Source organism: Quercus lobata, chromosome 6, assembly GCF_001633185.2.
Source record: "Quercus lobata isolate SW786 chromosome 6, ValleyOak3.0 Primary Assembly, whole genome shotgun sequence".
Lineage (NCBI taxonomy): Eukaryota > Viridiplantae > Streptophyta > Magnoliopsida > Fagales > Fagaceae > Quercus > Quercus lobata.
The window spans coordinates 36,577,141-36,599,268 of record NC_044909.1 but is presented as its reverse complement, the minus strand read 5'-3'; the positions used below and the strand labels follow the sequence as shown (position 1 = coordinate 36,599,268).

Below are 22,128 nucleotides of genomic sequence, written 5' to 3'. Positions count from 1 at the left end.
GGTTCTTTGAATCCACAAGATGATAAACTAGAATCCATCAGAGAAAAATTTGAGAAAAAACACTATGCAATTTTATTGATGATAATCTGTTTTGTCTTTGACAGTTATAAAACATATAAATACCGAGAAAATAAAATCCTAAGATGATTAGGAAACGTTTGAAACCATAATTCGAACTAATTACGAGATTAGGTGGAAAAATACCGAAATTTATCAGAAAAGGAAAATTTGAGTTAAATACAAAATCATAAACTACTAACCTTAAGGTTTGTCTCAAAACAAGCAGGACCTTATTTTGACTTTTGAGCAAAAAGTTATTAAGGAAACAAAAATTACTATAAACAGCAAAATCACATTTTTTGGGGTCTAAACGGAGGAAATCGCCAAAATTAACGGGTAGCTCATGGCAAAGCGATGACTATTGCTTAGAAAGCCGTTTCCCTTCAAGTTGCCAAATTTCATGCAATTCCGACTCTATCGCCCAAATGATTTCTACTAATGCCTTTTTGCCTTACGCAATTTTAGGTGCACTTAGGAGTCTAGAAAAACCATGGTGGTCTGTTCTACATTAGTGGTAATACGAAAAGGGAGACTGCTAAGTATAGATGGGATTTAGTAATTGTCCACCTTTAACCATTAACTCGTGTTGCAAAAATTTGCTTCATGATACATGTGGCTTATTGAGGTGTAAATTTGTGAGGTTACAAAGCTAATGTGTCAAAATCAACACAAAGTCAAATGCTTCAATTATATATATATATCAGTGATTTAGTTTAAGTAAAATACATTACTTGTTTCTCCAAAAAAAAAAAAAAATGTAAAAGACAATGACATTACTTGGTAGTTTTGGCACTTATATTAAATTGATCAAACTTGCAAATGGAATCAACCACGTTAATATTAGTGAGACCTATTAGAGCACTAGCAGTAGTGGTGCTAAAAAGCTATTTTTAGCACCACTACACATAAAAAAGAGGGTTGCAATAGTGGAGCTAAAGATAAAATTTTTACCTTCATTACTACAGTGCACAGCTATATATGGTTGTGCACTGTAGCTAAGAGCTAAAAAAAAAAAAAAAAATTTATTCTCCAGCCAGATTAAAATAATATATGTTTGTTTGTTTTTTTTTTATTTATTTATTTTTTATATTCTTTTATTCTCCAAACCATGCCTCTCTCAAACTAAATTCTCACCTCTTTGTCCTATTGCTATCGTCGTCGCCGATCCACGCCTCTAACCTAACTCGCCTTTAGGTCAGTTCTCTCTATCTTCTTCATCTACATGCTTGGGATTTTTTTATTTGGGTTTGTGTTTGTATCTATAAATATAGAATAAATAAAGTTTAGATGCAATAATTTTGTTGTTGTTCTTGTTCAATGAATATTTCTGTCATTTGATCTCAACAAACTTATCCATGCTTTGGTAAGTTGAATTGATGAATGGATAGAATAGAGCAATAAATTCAGAGCATCCATTCATTTTGATTTGGATTTGAAACTTGATTACTACCTTATTTTTATTTTTTTGCTTCATGCCTTATTTCAATGAGTTGTGAGTTACTTAGTTTTGATTCATATAATATTTGTTGTGAGTTGTGAGTTGAGGATTGGAATATATTGGGAATTTTCTATTTGCAGGAATTTATGTTTTTGATATAAATGTTTGTTTGGGAATATTCTGTGTGCAGGGAAGTTTACATTTTTTTTTCTTCTAATTTTATGGAGTCACGTAGAGACATGTAGTCACGTAGAGACCTAACATATTACACGGGCATCATGAATGGGGATATAGATATTGACTCACAACTTTTGGAAGCTTCTCAAAATACTCCTACGTCAATTTCTGATTCTCGACCTCAAGTTGAAAATGCCTCTTTTACAAAAGAAAAATGGGGCTCTAACTTTAGTGTAGAGGAAGATCAACTCCTAGTGTCAGCATGGCTCAATAGTAGTGTTGATGCCATACACAGTAATGAACAAACACAAAATACATTTTGTCAAAAGTTTGGAAATACTTCACACAGTGCAATACATCTGGTACCACATTTACTGCTATCTCCTTAATAAGTTGTTGGGGAATGATTAGTGAAAAGACAAATAAGTTTTCCGGGTGTATGGCTAAAGTTAACGCACATCATCAAAGTGGTATAACTGAACAAGATAAGGTATGAATTATATTGCAATAGTGTTAACATACACATTCACCAATAGTTTGAAGATATTAATCATATTATATTTCTTTTAATTTTTTTAGATTACCAATGCAATGGCTTTGTATAATCCTTCTATGCAAGTGTTACGTGAACAGAGTGATGGATTTATGTCATACATTGAGAGGTATGGACGCATTAAAGACTGAGAAATTCATTCTTAACTCCAGTTGAACCTCATTGAACATTTATGACAATTGCAAGGCGAGTCGTAGGAACTTTCTTTTTTATATGTTGAGAAGCATGAGTCGTAGGAACTTGTGCGAGTGTATGAGTTTTATTATAATTTGGTTTGAGTTATGTATGTGAGTAATCTATGGACTACATTTTTCCAGCTATAATATGTGTTCTATTTTATATGTTTTCTTATAAAGTTCCTCCATTTCATAGTTCACATTGTTCTAAGATTGCTTCCAAACAATTGAGACAATAATCGGCTATCATGACGATTGAGAAATTTTTTTTAGTCAAAAGATAAATTTGTATATATATAATTTGGGGTTAAAACAAAATATTATTGTTATACTAGATGATTATTTGCTATCATGATGATTGAGAAATTGTTTTAGTAAAAAAAAAATGTATAAGTATAATTTGGGATTAAAAAAATCACCAGTTAACACTAAATGATTATTTGCTATCATGGGGCAACGGTGGCGGCGGCAGTAGTGGCAGCGCTAGCGATTGTGGGTGGTTGTGATTATTATTTATTGCAATTATTATTTATTATTTTATTGTAGTAGATATATTATTTTATTGTGATGTTTATATTATTTTATTGTGTTGAAAACTAAAATAGATCCACTACTGCAGCATATTTTGTAAAATGAGTAAATAAAATAGATAAAATAACTTTTTATAGTGTCAAATAGCTAAATTTTTAATATCATGGTCGTGGATACTCTTATTATATCCATCGTTGGCATGTCATTTCACGTTTGGCACTTACTTATAGTTACCATACCCACGAAAGATAGTAGGGGAACCTTAGAATTTCCCTTTAACATGAATCACTAAATTAAGTTTCAAACATGAATCATTGGTAGAATCATAAATGATACGCCCGACCAAAATGGTAATCGTCCATACAATGCAAGATAGGGACGATCTTAATAAAATCGACCAGAGGGAAAAGGTCGTCGCTCAAAGACCTGAACACTCGTTCCCACTTTTCGCGGAACGGTTACAAGACATTAATCAACCTTCAGACCGTTAGGAATGGCAGCTCATCATTAACACCCAGCAAGGGCGTTACCAGGCAAGAATAAAGCCTTCATCAAGACTCCACCAACGGCTAGAAGAAATCACCTGCAAGCACACATATATAAAGACTGAACCCCAAAAGGGGTGGGGGTAAGAAAAACACTCTAACACTTGATTCTCATTGCTCTCTTTTGTCAATCTTTCTGACTTTGGCATCGGAGACCTTTTTGCAGGCACAACGCCGGCGAACTATTTCCTTTATTTCGTCCACGAGTTGCAAAAGATTGGATTGGTAAGGGACGGCTTCCATCTGGACGAGCATAATAACCTGACGATCAGTTCGTCATCAGTTTGGCGCCGTCTGTGGGAAACGATTCAACACGTGATCTGCCTCCAGTCCAAATGGAATCCAGTACAAACCCAGATCCTGCTGCGCTGGCCCTACAAATCCAGTCACTATCAGCAACTGTGGAAGAACTCATAAGACAGAACCAAGAGATGAAGCAACGACTGCTGCAGGAAAGTAATCGTGCAGACAGGGGAGACGACGAAGACAGCAACAGAAGGCGAACCAGCACTCCAGAGGAAGCAAGCTCAGATCTTTTAAGAGAGATGAGGAAAGAGATGGACGAACTAAGAAATGCCATCAAAGGAAAGACGGACCAAAGCTTGGAGAGAATCGTCCGGAAGACGGATTCACCCTTCACCATAGCCGTCCAGGACTGCCCTGTTCCCTCAAAGTTTCGTCTACCTCAGCTGGAACCTTTCGACGGGCTGAAAGACCCCTTGGATCACCTGAACACCTTCAGGACGACCCTAGGCCTCCAACAGCCGCTTGACGAGATCTTGTGTCGCTCATTCCCTACGACCCTCAAAGGAACAGCCAGAGAATGGTTCAACAAGTTGCCAACATCATCCATTGACAATTTCGAGCAGTTGAGCAGTTCCTTTGTCCGTCATTTCGTAGGGGGGCAGCGACCAAAGAGAACTGCCGACCACCTGCTTACCATCAGATAAGGAGAGAAGGAACCACTGAGGTCTTTCGTGACACGTTTCACCCGAGGAATGCTGGAAATAGACGAGACAGATGATAAGGTACATCTCACGACCTTCAAAGCAGGATTGAAGTCCAAGGATTTTGTGGCATCCTTAGCAAAGAACCCCCCTAAGACGATGGCCGAGGCGTTGTTGAAAGCTCAGAAGTACATGAACGCGGAAGAAGCCCTGGCAACTATTGACGGAGCAGATAAGAATAGGGAAAAGAAGAAAGAAAAGGAGGACGATCGAAGAGGGCTAAAACGGGATCGGGTTGACAGACGAAATGACGATGGAAATCGAAGGAGGGAGGACAAAAACCCTCGTCCTTCAAAATTCACCCCGCTGGTGATGCCAGTCGATCAAATTCTAACGGAAATAAGGGACGACCCGTCCCTAAAGTGGCCAAAACCACTCCATTCAGCACCTGGATTGCGCGATAAGAGGAAATACTGCCGTTTCCACAAGGATCACGGGCATTATACAGAGGACTGCAGGGACCTGAAAGAACAGATTGAGGAGCTGATCCGTAACGGAAAGCTAAAATAGTATGTAAAAAGGGGGGATTTCGGCAGGTACGGACAGAGAAGCCAGCCAGTTAATACACGGAGGGATGAAGATCGCCCCCAACCTCGTCCACAAAGCGCACTGGGGGAAATAAAGACTATTGCTGGGGGACCGACCACCGGGGGATCATTTAAGTCTCTCAGGAAATCATACCAAAGACAAGTAAACAGCGTCCACAGCATACCTCCATCAAAGCAAAGACGCACCAGTGAGGACTTGCATTTCTCTGAGGAAGATGCCAGATGTGTGAAGCAAGCCCATGATGACCCACTCGTCATTATGATCATGATCGAGGGGTTCAACACGCGAAGAGTCCTGGTCGACAGCGGAAGCTCAGCAGACATAATCTATCTTCCTGCTTTCCAACAACTGAAGCTCGACCCAAAAAGGCTCCGTCCTTTTGAGTCTCCCCTCGTCAGTTTCAGCGGAGACAAAGTATACCCCAGAGGAATCGTGGCGTTGACAGTAACTGCCGGGTCATTTCCCCTGCAGGTAACCAACCAGCACAATTTTCTAATAGTAGACTCACCCTCGTCCTACAACGTGATCATAGGGAGACCAATGCTTAATCGTTAGAAGGCTGCTATCTCCATCTACTGCTTAAAGGTGAAGTTCCCAACAGAACATGGTGTCGGGGAGATTAAAGGAGATCAAGTACTGGCAAGAGAATGCTACCATGCCGTCTTGGCTTCAAAAGAAAACCATACGTTGAAGAGAAAACACCAGAGATCATGGAGAAACTTGAAACGGTAGAGCTGGCTGAAGGGAATCCTCCAAAGACGACCCAAATAGGGACGAGCATGAGTCAAAAGACGAAAGGTGAAATCGTCAGCTTTCTGAAGAGTAACCTCGATATATTCGCGTGGAGCCACAAGGACATGCCCAGGATCCCAGCGAGCCTCATCCAGCATCACCTGAATGTTGATCCAGAGAAGAAACCTGTCCAGCAGAAAATGAGAGTCTTTGCTCCCGAGCGAAACAAGGCAGTGATGGACGAGGTAAATAAGTTGCTTGCAGCAAAATTCATCCGAGAAGTCCACTACCCAGAGTGGTTGGCCAACGTAGTCATGGTCAAAAAAGCAAATGGGAAGTGGAGAATGTGCGTCGACTTCACAGATCTAAACCAAGCCTGCCCAAAAGATAGCTTCCCACTGCCCAGAATCGACCAGCTAGTGGACTCCACAGCAGGGCACAAACTTCTCACATTTATGGATGCATTTTCCGAATATAACCAGATACAAATGGCTGAAGAAGACCAAGAGAAGACCGCTTTTATCACCAGCCAGGGACTTTACTGCTACCAAGTCATGCCTTTTGGGCTCAAGAACGCAGGGGCCACCTATCAAAGATTGGTAAACCAGATGTTCGAGAAGCAAATCGGGAGAAATATGGAGGTTTATGTTGACGATATGCTCGTCAAGAGCAAGGAGGAAGAGAACCATCTGGACAATCTTAGAGAGACGTTCAATACTTTCAAGCGGTACAGCATGAAACTCAATCCGTCCAAATGCGCCTTTAGAGTTTCCTCGGGAAAGTTTCTCGGGTTTGTAGTATCGCAGAGAGGGATTGAAGCAAACCCCGAGAAAGTCAGGGCCATCCTGGAAATGTCTTCACCCAGGACGGTCAATGAAGTGCAGTCCCTCACAGGAAGAATTGCCGCCCTCAATAGGTTCGTCTCAAAAGCCACGGACAAATGCCTCCCATTCTTCAAGACTTTGAAGAAGGCGTTTTCGTGGACGGAGGAATGCGAAACGGCGTTCCAAGAGCTGAAACGGTATCTTAGCAACCCGCCCCTCTTAAGCCCGTCCAAAGAAGGTGAAGATCTATTCCTGTACTTAGCCGTCTCGGTCACGGCTGTCAGCGCGGCATTGATTAGAAAAGATGATGGTTTGCAACTTACTGTGTATTACGTCAACCAGGCCTTCTAGGGTGCCGAGGCACGGTACCCTCGTATAGAGAAGATCTCCTTTGCCCTGATTATGGCTTCGAGAAAACTTCGTAATACCATCATCATGATGACGAATCAGCCTATAAAAAAGGCAATGAACAAGCCCGAAGTGGCAGAAAGAATGGTGTAGTAGGCAATCAAGCTCAGCCAGTTCGACATAAAATATCATCCGAGGATGGCGATAAAAGCACAGGCACTGGCCGATTTTATAGCGAAATTCACCATCCCTGGAATCGTAGAGAACATTTGGACGGTTAATACTGACGGATCGTCCACTCAACGGGGAGGCGGAGCAGGCATCGTCCTTACTTCCCCATAACGTCCTCAAGTATGGAGTCCAACTTAAATTCCCCGTAACCAATAATGAAGCGGAATATGAGGCCTTGCTGGCGGGATTGAGAGTAGCCCAGACCCTAGGAGCTGAGAATGTTGTACTTAAAAGCGATTCCCAACTCGTCATTGGACAAGTAAAAGGGGAGTACGAAGCAAAGGAAGCTAGGATGCAGAAATACCTCAAGCTGACGAACCAATTGATCAGCTCCTTTAATCACATAGAGTTCGTCCAGATCCCTAGGGATCAGAACGCAGAAGCCGATGAGGTGGCCCGAAGTGCCTCGACGGAGAACGAAAGTAAGAGGTGTGATTGGAAGATAGAGGAACAAAACTATCCTAGTATACAGAAACTCTAAATTTCCTCCGTCCACACAAACCATGGATGGACGAGCCCGATATTCACATTCCTTCAAGAAGGATGACTACCACCTGATCTAGAAGAAGCTAAAAAGGTACGGAATCGAGCAGCCAGATTTACGATCCTTAATGACGAACTCTACAAAAGGGGCTACTCCCAACCGTATCTGAGATGTGTTGAAAAGGAGGAAGCCAGGTACATCCTTGAAGAAGTACATGGGGGAATCTGCGGAGATCACACGGGGGCAAAGTCCTTTGTCAAGAAGATCATGAGAGCAGGCTACTTTTGGCCAAAAATGCAACGAGACGCAGCTGATTTCGTGAGGACGTGTGACAGTTGCCAAAGATATGGGAATGTTCAAAGAATCCCCGGGGAAAAGATGACCACAATATCGTCTCCATGGCCATTTGCACAGTGGGGAATCGACATCGTGGGCCCCTTACCTCCGGGAAAGAGACAGGTGAAGTTCCTGCTCGTCGCCATCGACTACTTCACAAAATGGGTGGAGGCAGAAGCTCTGGCAACAATCACCGAAGCAAAGATACAAAATTTTGTTTGGAAAAATATTGTTTGCAGGTTCGGGATACCAAGGACGATCATATCAGACAACGGTCGTCAGTTTGACAGCCAAAGCTTCAAGTCATTTTGCTCGAGCTTGGGCATAAAAAACAAGTACTCATCACCAAGTCATCCCCAGGCCAACGGACAGACGGAAGTAACCAACCGGACCTTGCTCAAGATCATCAAGTCCCGGTTGGTGGGGGCAAAAGGAATGTGGCCTAAAGAACTACCAAGCATCTTGTGGGCATCTAGGACGACAGCGCGGACACCAACTGGAGAAACACCGTTCAATCTGACATATGGCACAAAAACAGTCATACCAGTCGAAGTTGGTCTCACAAGCCTAAGGAGAGAATTTTTTGACGAGCAAACTAATGATAGCCAATTGAAAGAGAACTTAGACAGTCTGGACGAAATTAGAGATCAGGCAGCTGAAAGAATGGCCAAGTACCAGCAGAAGATAGCCGAATATTATAATCAAAGAGTGAAGCTTAGAAGATTCAACATCAGTGACCTCGTCCTCAGAAAAGTCACCCCTGCAACAAAGGATCCAGCACATGGCAAACTGGGACCGTCCTGGGAAGGACCCTACAGAGTCGTCCATTATTCGCATCAGAGCAGTTACCACCTGGAGGACTCCGAAGGAAAAAGGCTACCTCGTCCGTGGAACGTCGAACATCTAAAGAGGTATTACGAAAAGGAACCATAAAGTTCATTGTAAAACCAATTTGATACTTCCTTCTTATGTAAGCAATTATCCGAATCATAAGTATCGTCCAGCATTTCTTAAGTGTTATCGAGCAAATCATGCGCCACGGGTTTCAAAGAAAAGCAAAAACGAGATCGTCCCTAAAATGCTTAATGACGATAAAATTCCTTAAACGGATGTACATCGTCGCCAAAAAGCTCACTGACGATAAAATTCCTTAAATGGATGTACATCGTCCCTAAAAAGCTTAATGACGATAAAATTCCTTAAATGGATGTACATCGTCCCTAAAAAGCTTAATGACGATAAAATTCTTTAAATGGATGTACATCGTCCACAAAAAGCTTAATGATAGTAGAATTCTTTTAATGGAATTATATCGTCTCTAAAAAGCTTAATGACGACTAAAATCCCTCTAGGGGATACACGCCGTCTTGAAAGATAAAATTCCTTAAACGGATATACAAATAAAGAGGATCATGAAAGGACAAAACCTTTCTAAATCCCCTAGGAAAGGACAAAAATCCTCGCACAACTCATGCAATCATGAAAAGCAAAAATAAACACACAGACATTTATAGCCAAAAATCAAACACAGAGTTAAATTGTTTTGAAGACAAAAATAGGGAGGGCCCCAAAAACAGGGGGGGCATCCAAACATTAGCTGTTCTTAACTTAGTGCAAAAAAAAAAAAAAAAAAAAAAAAAAAAAAAAAAAAAAGAGAAGAAATTTTCTTTAAGTAGGGTCAAGCTGTAGGGGCAACGTCATCGTCCTGTGTAGCCTGAGATGGCTCACCACCAGCAGATGCCACGGCCTGGTTCGCTTCGTCCTCCTCAATCTCCTTGTCAACGGCCTCAAAGTCTAGATCTTTAAGGTTCACACCAGGACCATGCTTGAGCAAGTACCTCCGCAGCAGTTCAAACCCCTTGAAGTACCACTGGAAGAAGATGGTGTTATACTCTTCCGTGGACTGGAAGGCAGTAACGGCCTTGGCCACAGCAACCTTCATCTTTTGGGCGGCTGCAGCCAGGAGTTCGTCCTTCTGCTTCAGAGATTGCCTCTCAGCGTCCAGCTGCTCCGTCAGTACTCGAGCCTGCTCCTTGGAGACATTGAGGGAGTCCATGGTCGCGATCAAATCCTTCCGCAGGCCTGAAGCCTCAGTCTCCAAAGCTTCCACCTTCGAGTTGGCCACGACGGCCTTCTCTTCGTTGGCTAAGTACTGCGTGGTGATGTGCATGGTCTCCCCCAACACCTTTGGACGAGAACAGAGTCATTAAAAATTAGCTCAATCAAAAGCAACCAAAGTGGTAAAGCAGTTAGACACGGAGAAAAAGACAAATGGGTCACCTGCACGAGCTTATGAACGTGACGGCGCACCATCTCGTGCGAAGGAATGCTCGTGACTTCCCTCATCTCGCTAGGGGTAAAAAGCTCGTTGGCACGGTCCATGGCCGTCCCAGCGTCCGACCAAACGCTGGCACCGACCTTCTCTTTCTCCTTATTAGCAGCCTTCTGCTTCTTCAAAGGACGAGCCACCTCCTCAATTGAAATGCCAGGAGATGCAGTCAGACCCTCGTCCAGATCAAGGGTAGGTGTGGACGGTCCTCTCTCCACCACCTCTTTCTCCTTCTCCTTTTCTTTGTCTGTGATTCTCAGCCTCTTCTGGCCTATGCTAGAAAGGGGCTCATTCTTTTTGCCCTTAATTTTGTCATACATCTCTTTGTTAAACTTTGACGTCATTTCTACACAAAAGAGACCAAGGACGAATAAAAGAGGGGTAAGGACGAATAAAAAGAATGCAGATAAACACGAAGAAAAGACTTGAAGTACAACTTATGTTTTCTCTCTTCACGGTCGAGGGTGCTAAGTACGTAGAGGGAAGGTTCTGGTCCCAGACAATGACGAGCTAAGGTACGCGGATCAATCAGCTCACCAAAATCTTCGATCGTCCTTGTGTACTTGATCGCAGCCTGCACTCGCTCTACAAATTTGGCCTCAAGCTCTGGACGATCTTTCACTGCAAAGGACGACATCAATTAAAAAAAAAAAAAAAAGGGGCCAACAACATTGGGGTAAACGCACCAATCAAAGGGGTCTCCCATCGTCGCAGCAACCTAGGTATGTTCCCCCACAGATCATCAGGCAACGTTTCCCAATCGTCCCCAGATACAAAGAAGTATCTTGATTTCCAGTAGCGAAAGGATGACGGAAGGTCAGCTACCAGACGAGCCTTCCTATTCCAGGGTACGAACTCATAGTACCCAAATTCTCTGGACTCTTTCAGACGATACAGATGGACGAACTCATTAACTGAGATCATATCCCCGTCAGCAATGGTCATCCAAATCACCATACAACTAATCACTATTCTCCAGGAGTTAGGCATAAGTTGCCCCGGTGCAAGGTTAAAATGGTAAAGAAGCTCCATTATGAACGGATGGACGGGAAATCGGAGACCACACGAAAAAGCAGCCTCGTAAAAGCAAACTTCTCCGTGTGCAAAGGCGCAAGCCTTTTCGCCCTTCCTGGGTAGACGAGCCTTAATTCCCTTTGGAAATTGGAATCTGTCCTTAAATTAACTAAAAACCTCAACTTTCAAGGAACAATTTTCCTTGAGGGCATGAAATTGACGGACCGTCGCTAGAGCAGGAGAATGGGAGGACGAGGGAGCACGGGAAAGCGCGGTGGTCGTAGCACCGATCCCGGCCTCTTCCTCGACCACATTTGAGGACAAACCCCTCTCTAAATCACCTAACCCTCCTTCTAAACCCATATTTTCCTCTCTTAGGAGCCCTCTAATAGACCGAAACCAAGCTTGAGACTCTAACAAGAGAGGGTATAAAACACCCAACGCCGAACCTAACCCGGTACCCCTACTAACAAATTCCTCAACTAGTGGGTACGAACCGGCAAGCGAAGGTGCACCCAACAGGTCACCGGAAAGCTCTACCAAGGAACCTAGGCGGGCAAGGAGAAAAGCTACAGAAGGGAAGTTATGCCTAACTTCGAAATTATCCACCATTAAAGAAAAAAGAAAAAAAACTAACACCATCACTCAGTAAGAAGAGAAAATAGTACAGAGAGAACAAGGAACTTAAGTGACACAAATGCAAGGAAAAACCAGAAAGGAAAGAAAAGCGTAAATGGGGGTGGGCGTACCTGGAAGTTAGGGAGAAAACTGAGGAGGTGAGGAGCAAAATACGCGTAGGAGAGATCAACCGCACAGAGAATGGGGAAATGGAAAAAGGAAAAGCCAAAAGAAATCAAAGATCTCTGCCTTGGAAAGTGCGGGAAAACTGAAAAGGCACTCACCGGAAACGAGGCACTCCCACCAATAGAAATCAAACACGTGGCATTGAGAGGAGCCACAACCGCCACTACGCAATCAATGCAGAGCAGAACTCCAAGCGCCATAACTGAAAAAAATAAATAAATCAAAAATAATGATAATAACAATCTTTTCATATTCCTATAATCGTCCAAGAAATGGACGACCATGGAATAGGGGGGTAGCTGATACGCCCGACCAAAATGGTAATCGTCCATACAATGCAAGATAGGGACGATCTTAATAAAATCGACCAGAGGGAAAAGGTCGTCGCTCAAAGACCTGAACACATGTTCCCACTCTTCGCGGAACGGTTACAAGATATTAATCAACCTTCAGACCGTTGGGAATGGTAGCTCATCATTAACACCCAGCAAGGACGTTACCAGGCAAGATTAAAGCCTCCATCAAGACTCCACCAACGACTAGAAGAAATCACCTGCAAGCACACATATATAAAGACTGAACCCCAAAAGGGGTGGGGGTAAGAAAAACACTCTAACACTTGATTCTCATTGCTCTCTTTTGTCAATCTTTCTGACTTTGGCATCAGAGACCTTTTTGCAGGCACAACGCCGGCGAACTATTTCCTTTATTTCGTCCACGAGTTGCAGAAGATTGGATTGGTAAGGGACGGCTTCCATCTGGACGAGCATAATAACCTGACGATCAGTTCGTCATCAATAAACATGTGCATTATTGTGTGTGGCTTTTTTTATTTTTTATTTTTCCTTTTATCTTTTAATAACTCTGTCACTTAATTAGTTAATTTTGATAAATTGAATTCGGACTAAATTTAGTCTCCTAACAGAGATAATTTTACAATCTGAGCCTAATTGATTCCGTTCAAATTTTTTTTTTTTTTAATATTGCTTATTTTATATATATATTTATTTACTGTATTTTACGTATGCTCTGAACTGACCCCTCACCCGGGGTTGTAAAGAAAGCCAAATATGATATACTATAATATCTATCTCATATGGTAGGCCCGGACTGTTTGGATTCCATTTCTTGTTGGTATGTGTTTGTATTAATTATCTCCCAATTTTATCATAATTATTATCTGTATTCAAAACAAACAAACAAAAAAACAAAATACTGGATTAAAAAGAGAATGAAGAAGTCGGTGGAACAGAATCCATGGAAGGTTAGGATATCCTTGATAGTTTGTGGGGTGCTTCTTTTTTTTTTTTTTTAGTTGAGAAACAGTAAATTTGAATTATACTAGGGTTAAAAACATCAGAAATGCCGATTAAACTTTAATACTCGTTACCTTTGAGGGTTAAAGTTGCCTATTCGCAACATCAAAGTGGTTGAATCCCTCGTTAGAGCACTAAACAATCAAATAGTCCCTCACTAGCGTAGTTCACATTAAAAATTAAAAAAAAAAAAAAAAAAATTGTTGAGAATACTAGCGCTGAGCACTTGTAAATGACAAAAACATGGTTGTTAATTAGGGCCCCATTTCATAATTTGATCATATGTATTTAGACTTTAGTGGCACCGAGGTTGTTAAGGAAACATACAAGAATCAACAAATGCAGTCCTGCGAAATTTCTCGAATAAAAAACAACTCAAGACTTTGATCATTGATGTAGAAATTTTTTTTTTTTTTGATGAACACTGATGTAGGAATCTGGACTTGTTTATAGAAGTGAAAAAAGTCTCGTCTCATTAACTTCAAGACAAGAAGACAGAAAAAAAAAGTTGGGATGGGACCATGAGAAGTGGTTAGATGCATCAGCATTATAAGACTTTGACCAGCCATTGGGATATTTTTTGTTTATTAAACTTCTTGTACACACTTTATTTCACAAACATGCAAAAGGCAATTTAATTATTATTATTATTATTTTTTTGGTAGAAGTAATGGAATTACTTCATAAGTTTAAAAATCATGACTTCGAGTACAATTTTAATTACTTTTTCTGCGTGTGTTTAAAACTATGGCCAAATTGAAAATTACATCTTAAAATTTGAAGGAGTTTAAATTTTACATTTTAAAATTTTAAAATTTGAATTTTACTTCTCAAAATTTAAGATATTTAGATTTTACTCCCTAAAATTTGTAAGTGTTTGAATTTTACATTTTGAAATTTTAAAATTTGCAGTGTAAAATTCAAATACTTCTAAACTTTAGGGGAAGTAAAGTTTAAATTCTGAAATATTAGTGTAAAATGCAAATATTTAAAACTTCAAAAGGTAAAATTCAAATTCTAAAATTTCATGGTGTAAAATCCAAACATCTTCAAATTTTAGAAGTGTAATTTGTAATTTTTTCTAAAATTAATTATGTATAATAAACACTTTTAAAAAAAAAATTATATGGAGGAGAGACGTCATCACTGATCATTATAAATTACTTCAAAAGAGGTCATTCAAACTATGGAATAGTTTCAGCAAAAAAAAAAAATATATATATATATATATATATATATGGAATAGTAAAATAACACGACTTTGATTGTTGATAAAGTAATATGGAGATATTTTTAGAGAGGACAAAATTTTTATCCAAATTAGCTGGGAACAAAGTTTCTTTCCCACTCTGTGTGTGTGTGTGTGAGAAACTTCAAACGACCATCTAGTTGAGACCTTAAATTCAAAACGTTTATTTATCAGTGTCAACAACTTTAGACTAATCAAAAATATGAACAAAATTATGTTCTCAAAATAGGAAGAAAAGTTTATAGGTTTCTCATTTCACGGATAAATTGTTCTAAAACCCATTTTCAAGTTTAATATATTTTAGAACCGCCCCAATAATTACAGGCAGTTGTTCTAAAACCAATTTTGTATTTCTGTTCAACAATTTTATAATCGCCCGGGTTATAGATAAGTTGCTATATATAAACCATTTATTTTTAATTATTTTTTCAGAATCATCCCTTTCACGGATAAGCAATTCTAAACCATTTATTTTTGAAAAAAATTTAGAGCCACCTCTTTATAAATTATTTATCTATTTATTTATTTTTAAAATCAAAGCTCAGAGATTACTTTTTTTTATTGATAAGGTAGCATGCAACAGTTCAGAGATTACAAAATGCATGTTGCTTCACAAACTTTCCCTTTCATGAATAAGAAGTTTATTGACATTGGTGTTCACTTTTGCAAGCTCCATCAATAATAAGCATTATATTTTTCTCAAAAAATAAAAAATAAAAAAAATAATAATAAGCATTATATAAACACCCCGTTTTACAATTATCATTTAACCTAACACTAACCAAGACAATAACATCACTTTAAGTTAAACTAGAAGGTAAAATTGTCATTTTGACGGTTGGGTAAAAAAGTGCTTAAACACTTTAAGTACTTAAATTGAACCACCAAATTTCAAGATCAAGCCACGTCAAACTTTTCAATGAATAGCACAATAATATTAGAGTTGGCTACATTATATAGTCAAAATGCAATAATCACTCAAATTATCATTAAAACAAGAGAAAAAAAATAATTCAAAAGGGCACATAAATAGGATCGGGACCCTATGTCACAGTCCTGATTAGGAAACAAATTGATCTCATCAGCACTATGTGCCTCCGACGTGAAATTTTCAATTTTTTTTTCCCCAATGTGCTTGCTTCTCCAATCAACTTGAGTGAGAGCTTTGAGTTAAGATAGCTATGGAAACACGTAGTATGATTCAAAACTCCACTACCTTGAGCTCTCACCTCAATAATTGAGGGGTATCCCAACACAAAATGCACTACTATCCTCCTTACAGCACTCACTAAAGGGTAGCTTTGTGACGAGACATTTGGTTGTTTGCATCTCTTTGCCATCGACAGTAGCACTCTCTACAAGAGCCATAGAATTTTGTGATCCAAATCCCTCTTTATTCATTCGAAATAATGACAGACTATCTTTATATTCTAAACGGAATATCCTATTTCAACCATCAAAAAAAGAAAAAGAATATCCTATTTTAAAGTCCTATTTCAGCAAATCAATCACATGCAATTTTATTCACATGATCTTCTTAATAGTCATGTAACTTGTGTAAATGATTTAATGAATCATGTAATTTAAGATATGTGAACAATATCTTATAAATTTTCATGTAAAGGAATTGAGAATACCATTTAACCCAATTTAGGGAAAAGATTTTCCTAAAAATAATGATCTAACATGATAGGATTCCGTCATATAACTTATGGTAATTTTTCATATTTTTCTTAACCATTCCATTTTTTTATTTTGATAAAATTTATGATTTTTTTTCTTAAAATTTTGAATATGAATTTCAATTATTCCATGAATTGTATGGTATATTAGAAAGCTTAATAAGATGCAATTCCTAATTAAACTCAAATACATGGTTGATCATCTTATCCTTTTCCAAGGACAATTAAATTCAATGTATATAAATCTTTGGATTTATTTGGACAACTTAATGTACTGTAATTAAGGAATTGTATCTAAATTTTATTCTATTACATTTTTTTTTAATGTCTACCTTATTACCCTTTTTTCTTCTTTTTTTCTTTTTTTTTTTTTTGAGATAACTGATAGAAATATTTTATTCATAGTAAGACCATTGTATACAGAGTAAAGATGGAAAGGGAAATACTAGTCCCAGATAATGTGAAGTATCATTAGTGAGATCAAGCCACTGTCTCTTCTAAACAATAAGTTTATGCTCATAGAGCAGTGTACCGAATTTTTCATACATACCTTCTTTTTTTTTTTTTTTTTTTACTAGGTAAATGCGGGGGCTTGAACCTCCAAACTATAGGTCTCTATACAGGCCCGGTACCAACTCGCGTACATGGGACGGTGGTTTCATACATACCTTTTTGTGTTTGAGAAAGTTCAGGAATACAATTTCTATCACAATTCTCATGTCATTGAAAAATGAAGAGTCTTTTCAATAGCCAAACAATGACTTAGGTGAAAATAGTCAAATCGATTTAGAAAATAACTTGCAAAATCCAAAATGGTGAGGCCCAAAATCCAAATAAAATCTGTTCTGAAATGTCTCGTGTAAAGTGAAAGGTACTACGTACATTTTTTTCTTTGCGCTGGAAAGTGAAAGGTATCTTTTACACGAGACAATTTTGCTAAAATGTATGTAGTACATCATCATTATTAAGCCTGCTAGTTCCATCAAATAAGAGACAAGTGCCAACCTAAGATGAAACGTGAAAACTCCTCCCAGTAAATGGCGCGGTCGGAAAAACGAAATTAGTCAGAATGTGCACCTGTCCTACATCTAACTATCGTTAGCTCACCCAATACGTCAGCCCAGCGCAAAGAGAAAACCCAACCATTTCCTCCTCATACCCTATAAATATATCGCACACAATTTAGGACCCTATTCATTAGCAATTCTATCCCTCTCTAGTCTCTAGTTACTCTTTCAGCTTTTCTCTTTCTGCCTTCTTAGTTTCTTTCTAGTTGTGACAAAAGAGAGAAATGGCAAAATCACTAGAGGTTGAGCACCCCAAGAAGGCCTTTGGCTGGGCTGCCAAGGATACTTCTGGGCACCTCTCGCCCTTCCAATTCTCAAGAAGGTTCTCTCTCTCTCTCTCCCTCTCTCTCCTATTACTACTCTTGTTTGTTTCATTTTTCATTTCAATCTATAATTTTGATTCTCAAAAAGTACTAAGAAAATGGAAAATAAAGTATTTTATATTTTGTAATTAGGCTTTGATTGTTTTTTTTTTTTTTGGTAGACTGTAATATGGGCTCCTTATGATTAATCTAAAAATAGGTATGTGAGTTGTAATTTTAAATATGGTAAAAGATTTGAGTTTGTCTTTCTCATCACTAATTGGTTTCGAGGTAGAATAACATAACTTATACTCCAACAAGTGTGTTTTCTTTATCACAAATTTATTTTGAGGTTGAGGGTCACAACTCAAAGTCCGACAATTTCACATTTAACCGTGTTCACACTTTTTTATATTATGGATTAATTATGTACATCTCATATAAGACTATGAACATTGTGTGAAACATTTTACTTCACATTAAGATTGTGAAACAAGTTTCTATCTTTTATCTCTCTCTCTCTCTCTCTCTCTCTCTCTATATATATATATATATATATATATATAAAGAGTGTAAAACAATAATGAAATGTTAACAGATTTTCTATATAAAGTATTAGTTTAGGAAATTTTAAAAAAAAAAAACTTTTAATAGAAAAAAAAAATAATTAACTTTTTTGATAGTATAAAAATAATATCAAAATTTTCCTAAATGATTTAATAACAACTATCCTGAAGCACGTCTTAACTATATAAACTCAAAAAAGGCACATCCTGTACGCTGTGGTCATTATTTTCTATCATACTTTATAAGGTAGCATGCCTGGGTCAAACTATAAACTCGAACTTTCGAAGAAAATAGCGTAGTCTTCTTTAAATCTTTTTTAATTAAGAGCCAATCAAAATTAAACAGGATTATTTTACCGTAAAATTCATATAAAAATAGCACCCAAGTGCGAGATTATTCCGAAAGCTCATCTTATTTTATTCTTATTATCATTTCATGTTATTTGATCGATGGGAGATTTTAGAGACGATATAACCAAAAAATCAATGAATTTATTTGATCAATTAAACATGGTGTGCATGGAGATATGTCCCCCCTTTTTTTAGTTGAATTGGTGCTTATGCTTATGGTGATTGGTCAATAATTAACCAATAGTCTCCTATTGGTTTTATGGTTTTTTTTTTTTTGGGAATTTTATTTTATGAAGGTTTCATGGTATATATGTACTAAATTGATATTTTGGAACTGGCAGGGCAACAGGAGAGAAGGACGTAACATTTAAAATTCTATATTGTGGAATATGTCACTCTGACCTCCACATGGCCAAAAATGAATGGGGCATGTCTACCTACCCACTAGTTCCTGGGTAAGTTTTCCATGACTTTTAGTATTTCTTATTTTATATATATATTCTCAAAAATAAGGAGTTGAAAATATTTTGACGTATGTGTTCAGTAGATAAAAAAGTAAAAGATAAAATTAATTTTTATTACATAAAAAAAATTAATTTGGGTAAGATTTAAATTTCTTCTACTCTTGTATAAGAAAAAAAATCAAATTAGTAGAATGAAAACGGCTCAATCATTATTTCATTTTATTTCTTTACCTATCCATTTTATAAAAATAAACAGATCACAAAAAAGTAAAATTTTTATACCAATCATACAAAAAAGTAAATTTTTTATACCAATCATACAAAAATAATAATTTTTTCTACCAATCATAATTATTATACTAGACCTAATATTAGGCCTTATATATATATATATAGGCATTTAGCAAGGTCTCTTAGACGATATTAGTTATCTAGAGACTTTGGCTTTATCCATTCCCAAGTTTAATCAATCAATCATCATCTGGTGCTTTTATAGCCATACAAAATACATATGACCCATTTTGTTAGCGCACCACTTATTTGACTATTCTACAAATCCAAGTTTCTGTAGCCTCCACATTATCCGTGTAAGATTAGTCTACTACAAATGAAATGCACAACCAGATTTTTAATTTATATAGAAGCTGTGTGCTGCGGTTCTAGGATTGCAGTGAATAATAGAAAATTGTTAGTATTGAATTTACAGTTGGAGAAGACTTGAAACTCATAAAATCATGGAATCAATTGCGGATGAATTAGCACTTATATTGCACTTCTCTCAAATCTTTCAATTCAACACACCAAAACATGCCAAGTTGGATGCTATTTCCTATGTGTCTGTTGGATGAAATCAGTGAATGGATTCTACTTAATTTCTAATTTTTTTTATTATCCCATATGGAAATCATGTGAACTGAATTCGACAATGCAGGCATGAGATTGTGGGTGTAGTGACAGAAGTGGGAAGCAAGGTACAAAAGTTCAGAGTTGGAGACAAAGTTGGTGTTGGCTGCATGGTTGGAGCATGTCACTCTTGCGATAGCTGTGCCAACGAACTTGAGAATTACTGCCCCGATATGATCCTCACCTATGGCGTCAAGTACTTTGATGGAACCATCACACAAGGAGGCTACTCAGACATCATGGTTGCCGATGAGCACTATGTGGTCCGTATTCCAGACAACCTTCCACTTGATTCTGGTGCCCCTCTCCTTTGTGCTGGGATCACAGTGTACAGTCCCTTGAGATACTATGGGCTTGACAAACCTGGTATGCATGTGGGTGTGGTTGGTCTTGGTGGTCTAGGCCATGTTGCAGTGAAGTTTGCCAAAGCTATGGGGGTTAAGGTGACAGTGATCAGTACTTCAGTTAACAAGAAGAAGGAAGCTTTGGAACATCTTGGTGCCGATTCGTTTTTGGTTAGCAAAGACCAAGATGAGATGCAGGTACTAAGTTATTAACATGCTGCATTGACAATTATATGTGAATGTAAGTTACTGTAATAATGTAATTTGTATCAAAGATTCTAACTTTATCGACCATATTAGGCTGCCCAAGGCACAATGGATGGTATCATTGATACAGTCTCTGCTATGCATCCCCTCCTGCCTCTAATTGGTCTGTTGAAGTCACAAGGAAAGCTCGTTATGGTTGGTGCACCAGAGAAACCGCTTGAATTACCAGTCTTTCCTTTACTCATGGGTAAGAATGTGGCTTTTTAACATTTTCTATATTCGAAAAGAAAAGGGCATATGGTATTGTTAATATAATAAGCATATAAGAATCTATGTATAATTTATGACTGTGTTGTACAAGCCTAATTGCTGGCTTTAGTGCTTATTGATTGGAATTCATGTGGTGCTGTCATTTCATATTTTTTTCCTCAGCCCTCGTATGGCTGCTATATCTGTAGTTCCACTAAGAATTTTGTATTAATAAGTGTTATGGAATAACAGGAAGGAAGCTAGTTGGTGGTAGTTGCATTGGGAGCATGAAGGAGACACAAGAGATGATTGATTTTGCAGCCAAACACAACATAACTGCTGACATTGAGGTTATACCAATTGATTATGTGAATACTGCCATGGAGCGTCTTGCGAAAGCGGATGTCAGATATCGATTTGTCATTGACATCGCGAACACATTGAAGTCAAGCTCTTGACTTTTTGCTGCCTAGCTTTTGAGTATGGCTCACTGACAAGTTGATGATATGTATTCAGTTGTCTCAGTTCCATTATTTCCCTGTCTTGCTTTTCTGTTTTTTGAACAAGGGATCAATGTATTAAGTCTCATTTCTACATAGATAATAATAAATTTGATTTGCTTGTTTGCGTTTTAAATAACAGGACGTTATTGTGTCCCTTGAAATCTCTTTCCCCATTTTTAGATCAAGAATATGATTTTATTTTATTTTTTGCGTGATCATTATGGATACATAAATTCTGAAATTCTGTAAAAGTGAAAGTTTTGTATGCCGAGTAAGAACAAAAACAACAACAAAGGGAGAACCAAACAAAACAAAATTCGTAGCCTAGATTTACTCATTTGAAAAGACTCCTGCCATTGAGTTAATATATTAAAACTGATGAAGTTTGCTCAAGGCTTAAGGATTTATCTGCTGAGACTAGTGCAGGACAGCAGTCTAATAGTGGTGCAGGACAACAGAGCAAAGAGTTGGTTTGTAGCATTACTGATGCTAGTACAAACATAGCAGCATCATCACTAGCAGACAAGGTCAGCCACAGCAATAGTTCTAAGCAATTGTGCAGCAACCATTCAGCAGAGATATCTGATGCAGAGCACCAGTGGGCTTGCAAGGATGTACTAGAGACTATTGAGGCAGTAACTTATCATGGGGTCTTCATACACAGCTTTGGAGACTATGATAAACGTGGCTTATAATGATTAGACTGTCATGTAATTCGTAGCCTAGATTTACTCATTTGAAAAGGACTCCTACAATTGAGTTAATATATTATTGTTGATAACCCAAT

At 38.2% G+C, this 22,128-nt stretch overlaps 2 protein-coding genes across 2 annotated transcripts; both read left to right on the top strand.

Annotated features, from left to right (window-relative positions):
- The first annotated feature begins 4,586 nt into the window (after nucleotides 1-4,586).
- Nucleotides 4,587-5,591, top strand: LOC115950209. The gene is made up of 2 exons (XM_031067448.1): nucleotides 4,587-4,924; nucleotides 5,024-5,591. The coding sequence occupies exons 1-2, from the start codon at nucleotides 4,587-4,589 to the stop codon at nucleotides 5,589-5,591; spliced, it is 906 nt and encodes a 301-aa protein (XP_030923308.1).
- An 11,985-nt stretch (nucleotides 5,592-17,576) lies between these two features.
- Nucleotides 17,577-21,494, top strand: LOC115994455 (probable mannitol dehydrogenase). The gene is made up of 5 exons (XM_031118622.1): nucleotides 17,577-17,774; nucleotides 19,013-19,126; nucleotides 20,067-20,580; nucleotides 20,683-20,836; nucleotides 21,091-21,494. Exons 1-5 carry the CDS (start codon nucleotides 17,677-17,679, stop codon nucleotides 21,294-21,296), a joined length of 1,086 nt encoding a protein of 361 aa, XP_030974482.1. The 5' UTR covers nucleotides 17,577-17,676; the 3' UTR covers nucleotides 21,297-21,494.
- The last annotated feature ends 634 nt before the right edge of the window (nucleotides 21,495-22,128 follow it).

Bases quoted from the DNA above. Each gene is read 5' to 3' on its own strand.
- LOC115950209 (XM_031067448.1), top strand. From the start codon at position 4,587: ATGGCCGAGGCGTTGTTGAAAGCTCAGAAGTACATGAACGCGGAAGAA. The intron at 4,925-5,023 runs GCATTATACAGA...GGATTTCGGCAG, and splicing joins CGTTTCCACAAGGATCACGG to GTACGGACAGAGAAGCCAGC.
- LOC115994455 (XM_031118622.1), top strand. From the start codon at position 17,677: ATGGCAAAATCACTAGAGGTTGAGCACCCCAAGAAGGCCTTTGGCTGG. The intron at 17,775-19,012 runs GTTCTCTCTCTC...TGGAACTGGCAG, and splicing joins CCCTTCCAATTCTCAAGAAG to GGCAACAGGAGAGAAGGACG. The intron at 20,581-20,682 runs GTACTAAGTTAT...CGACCATATTAG, and splicing joins AAGACCAAGATGAGATGCAG to GCTGCCCAAGGCACAATGGA.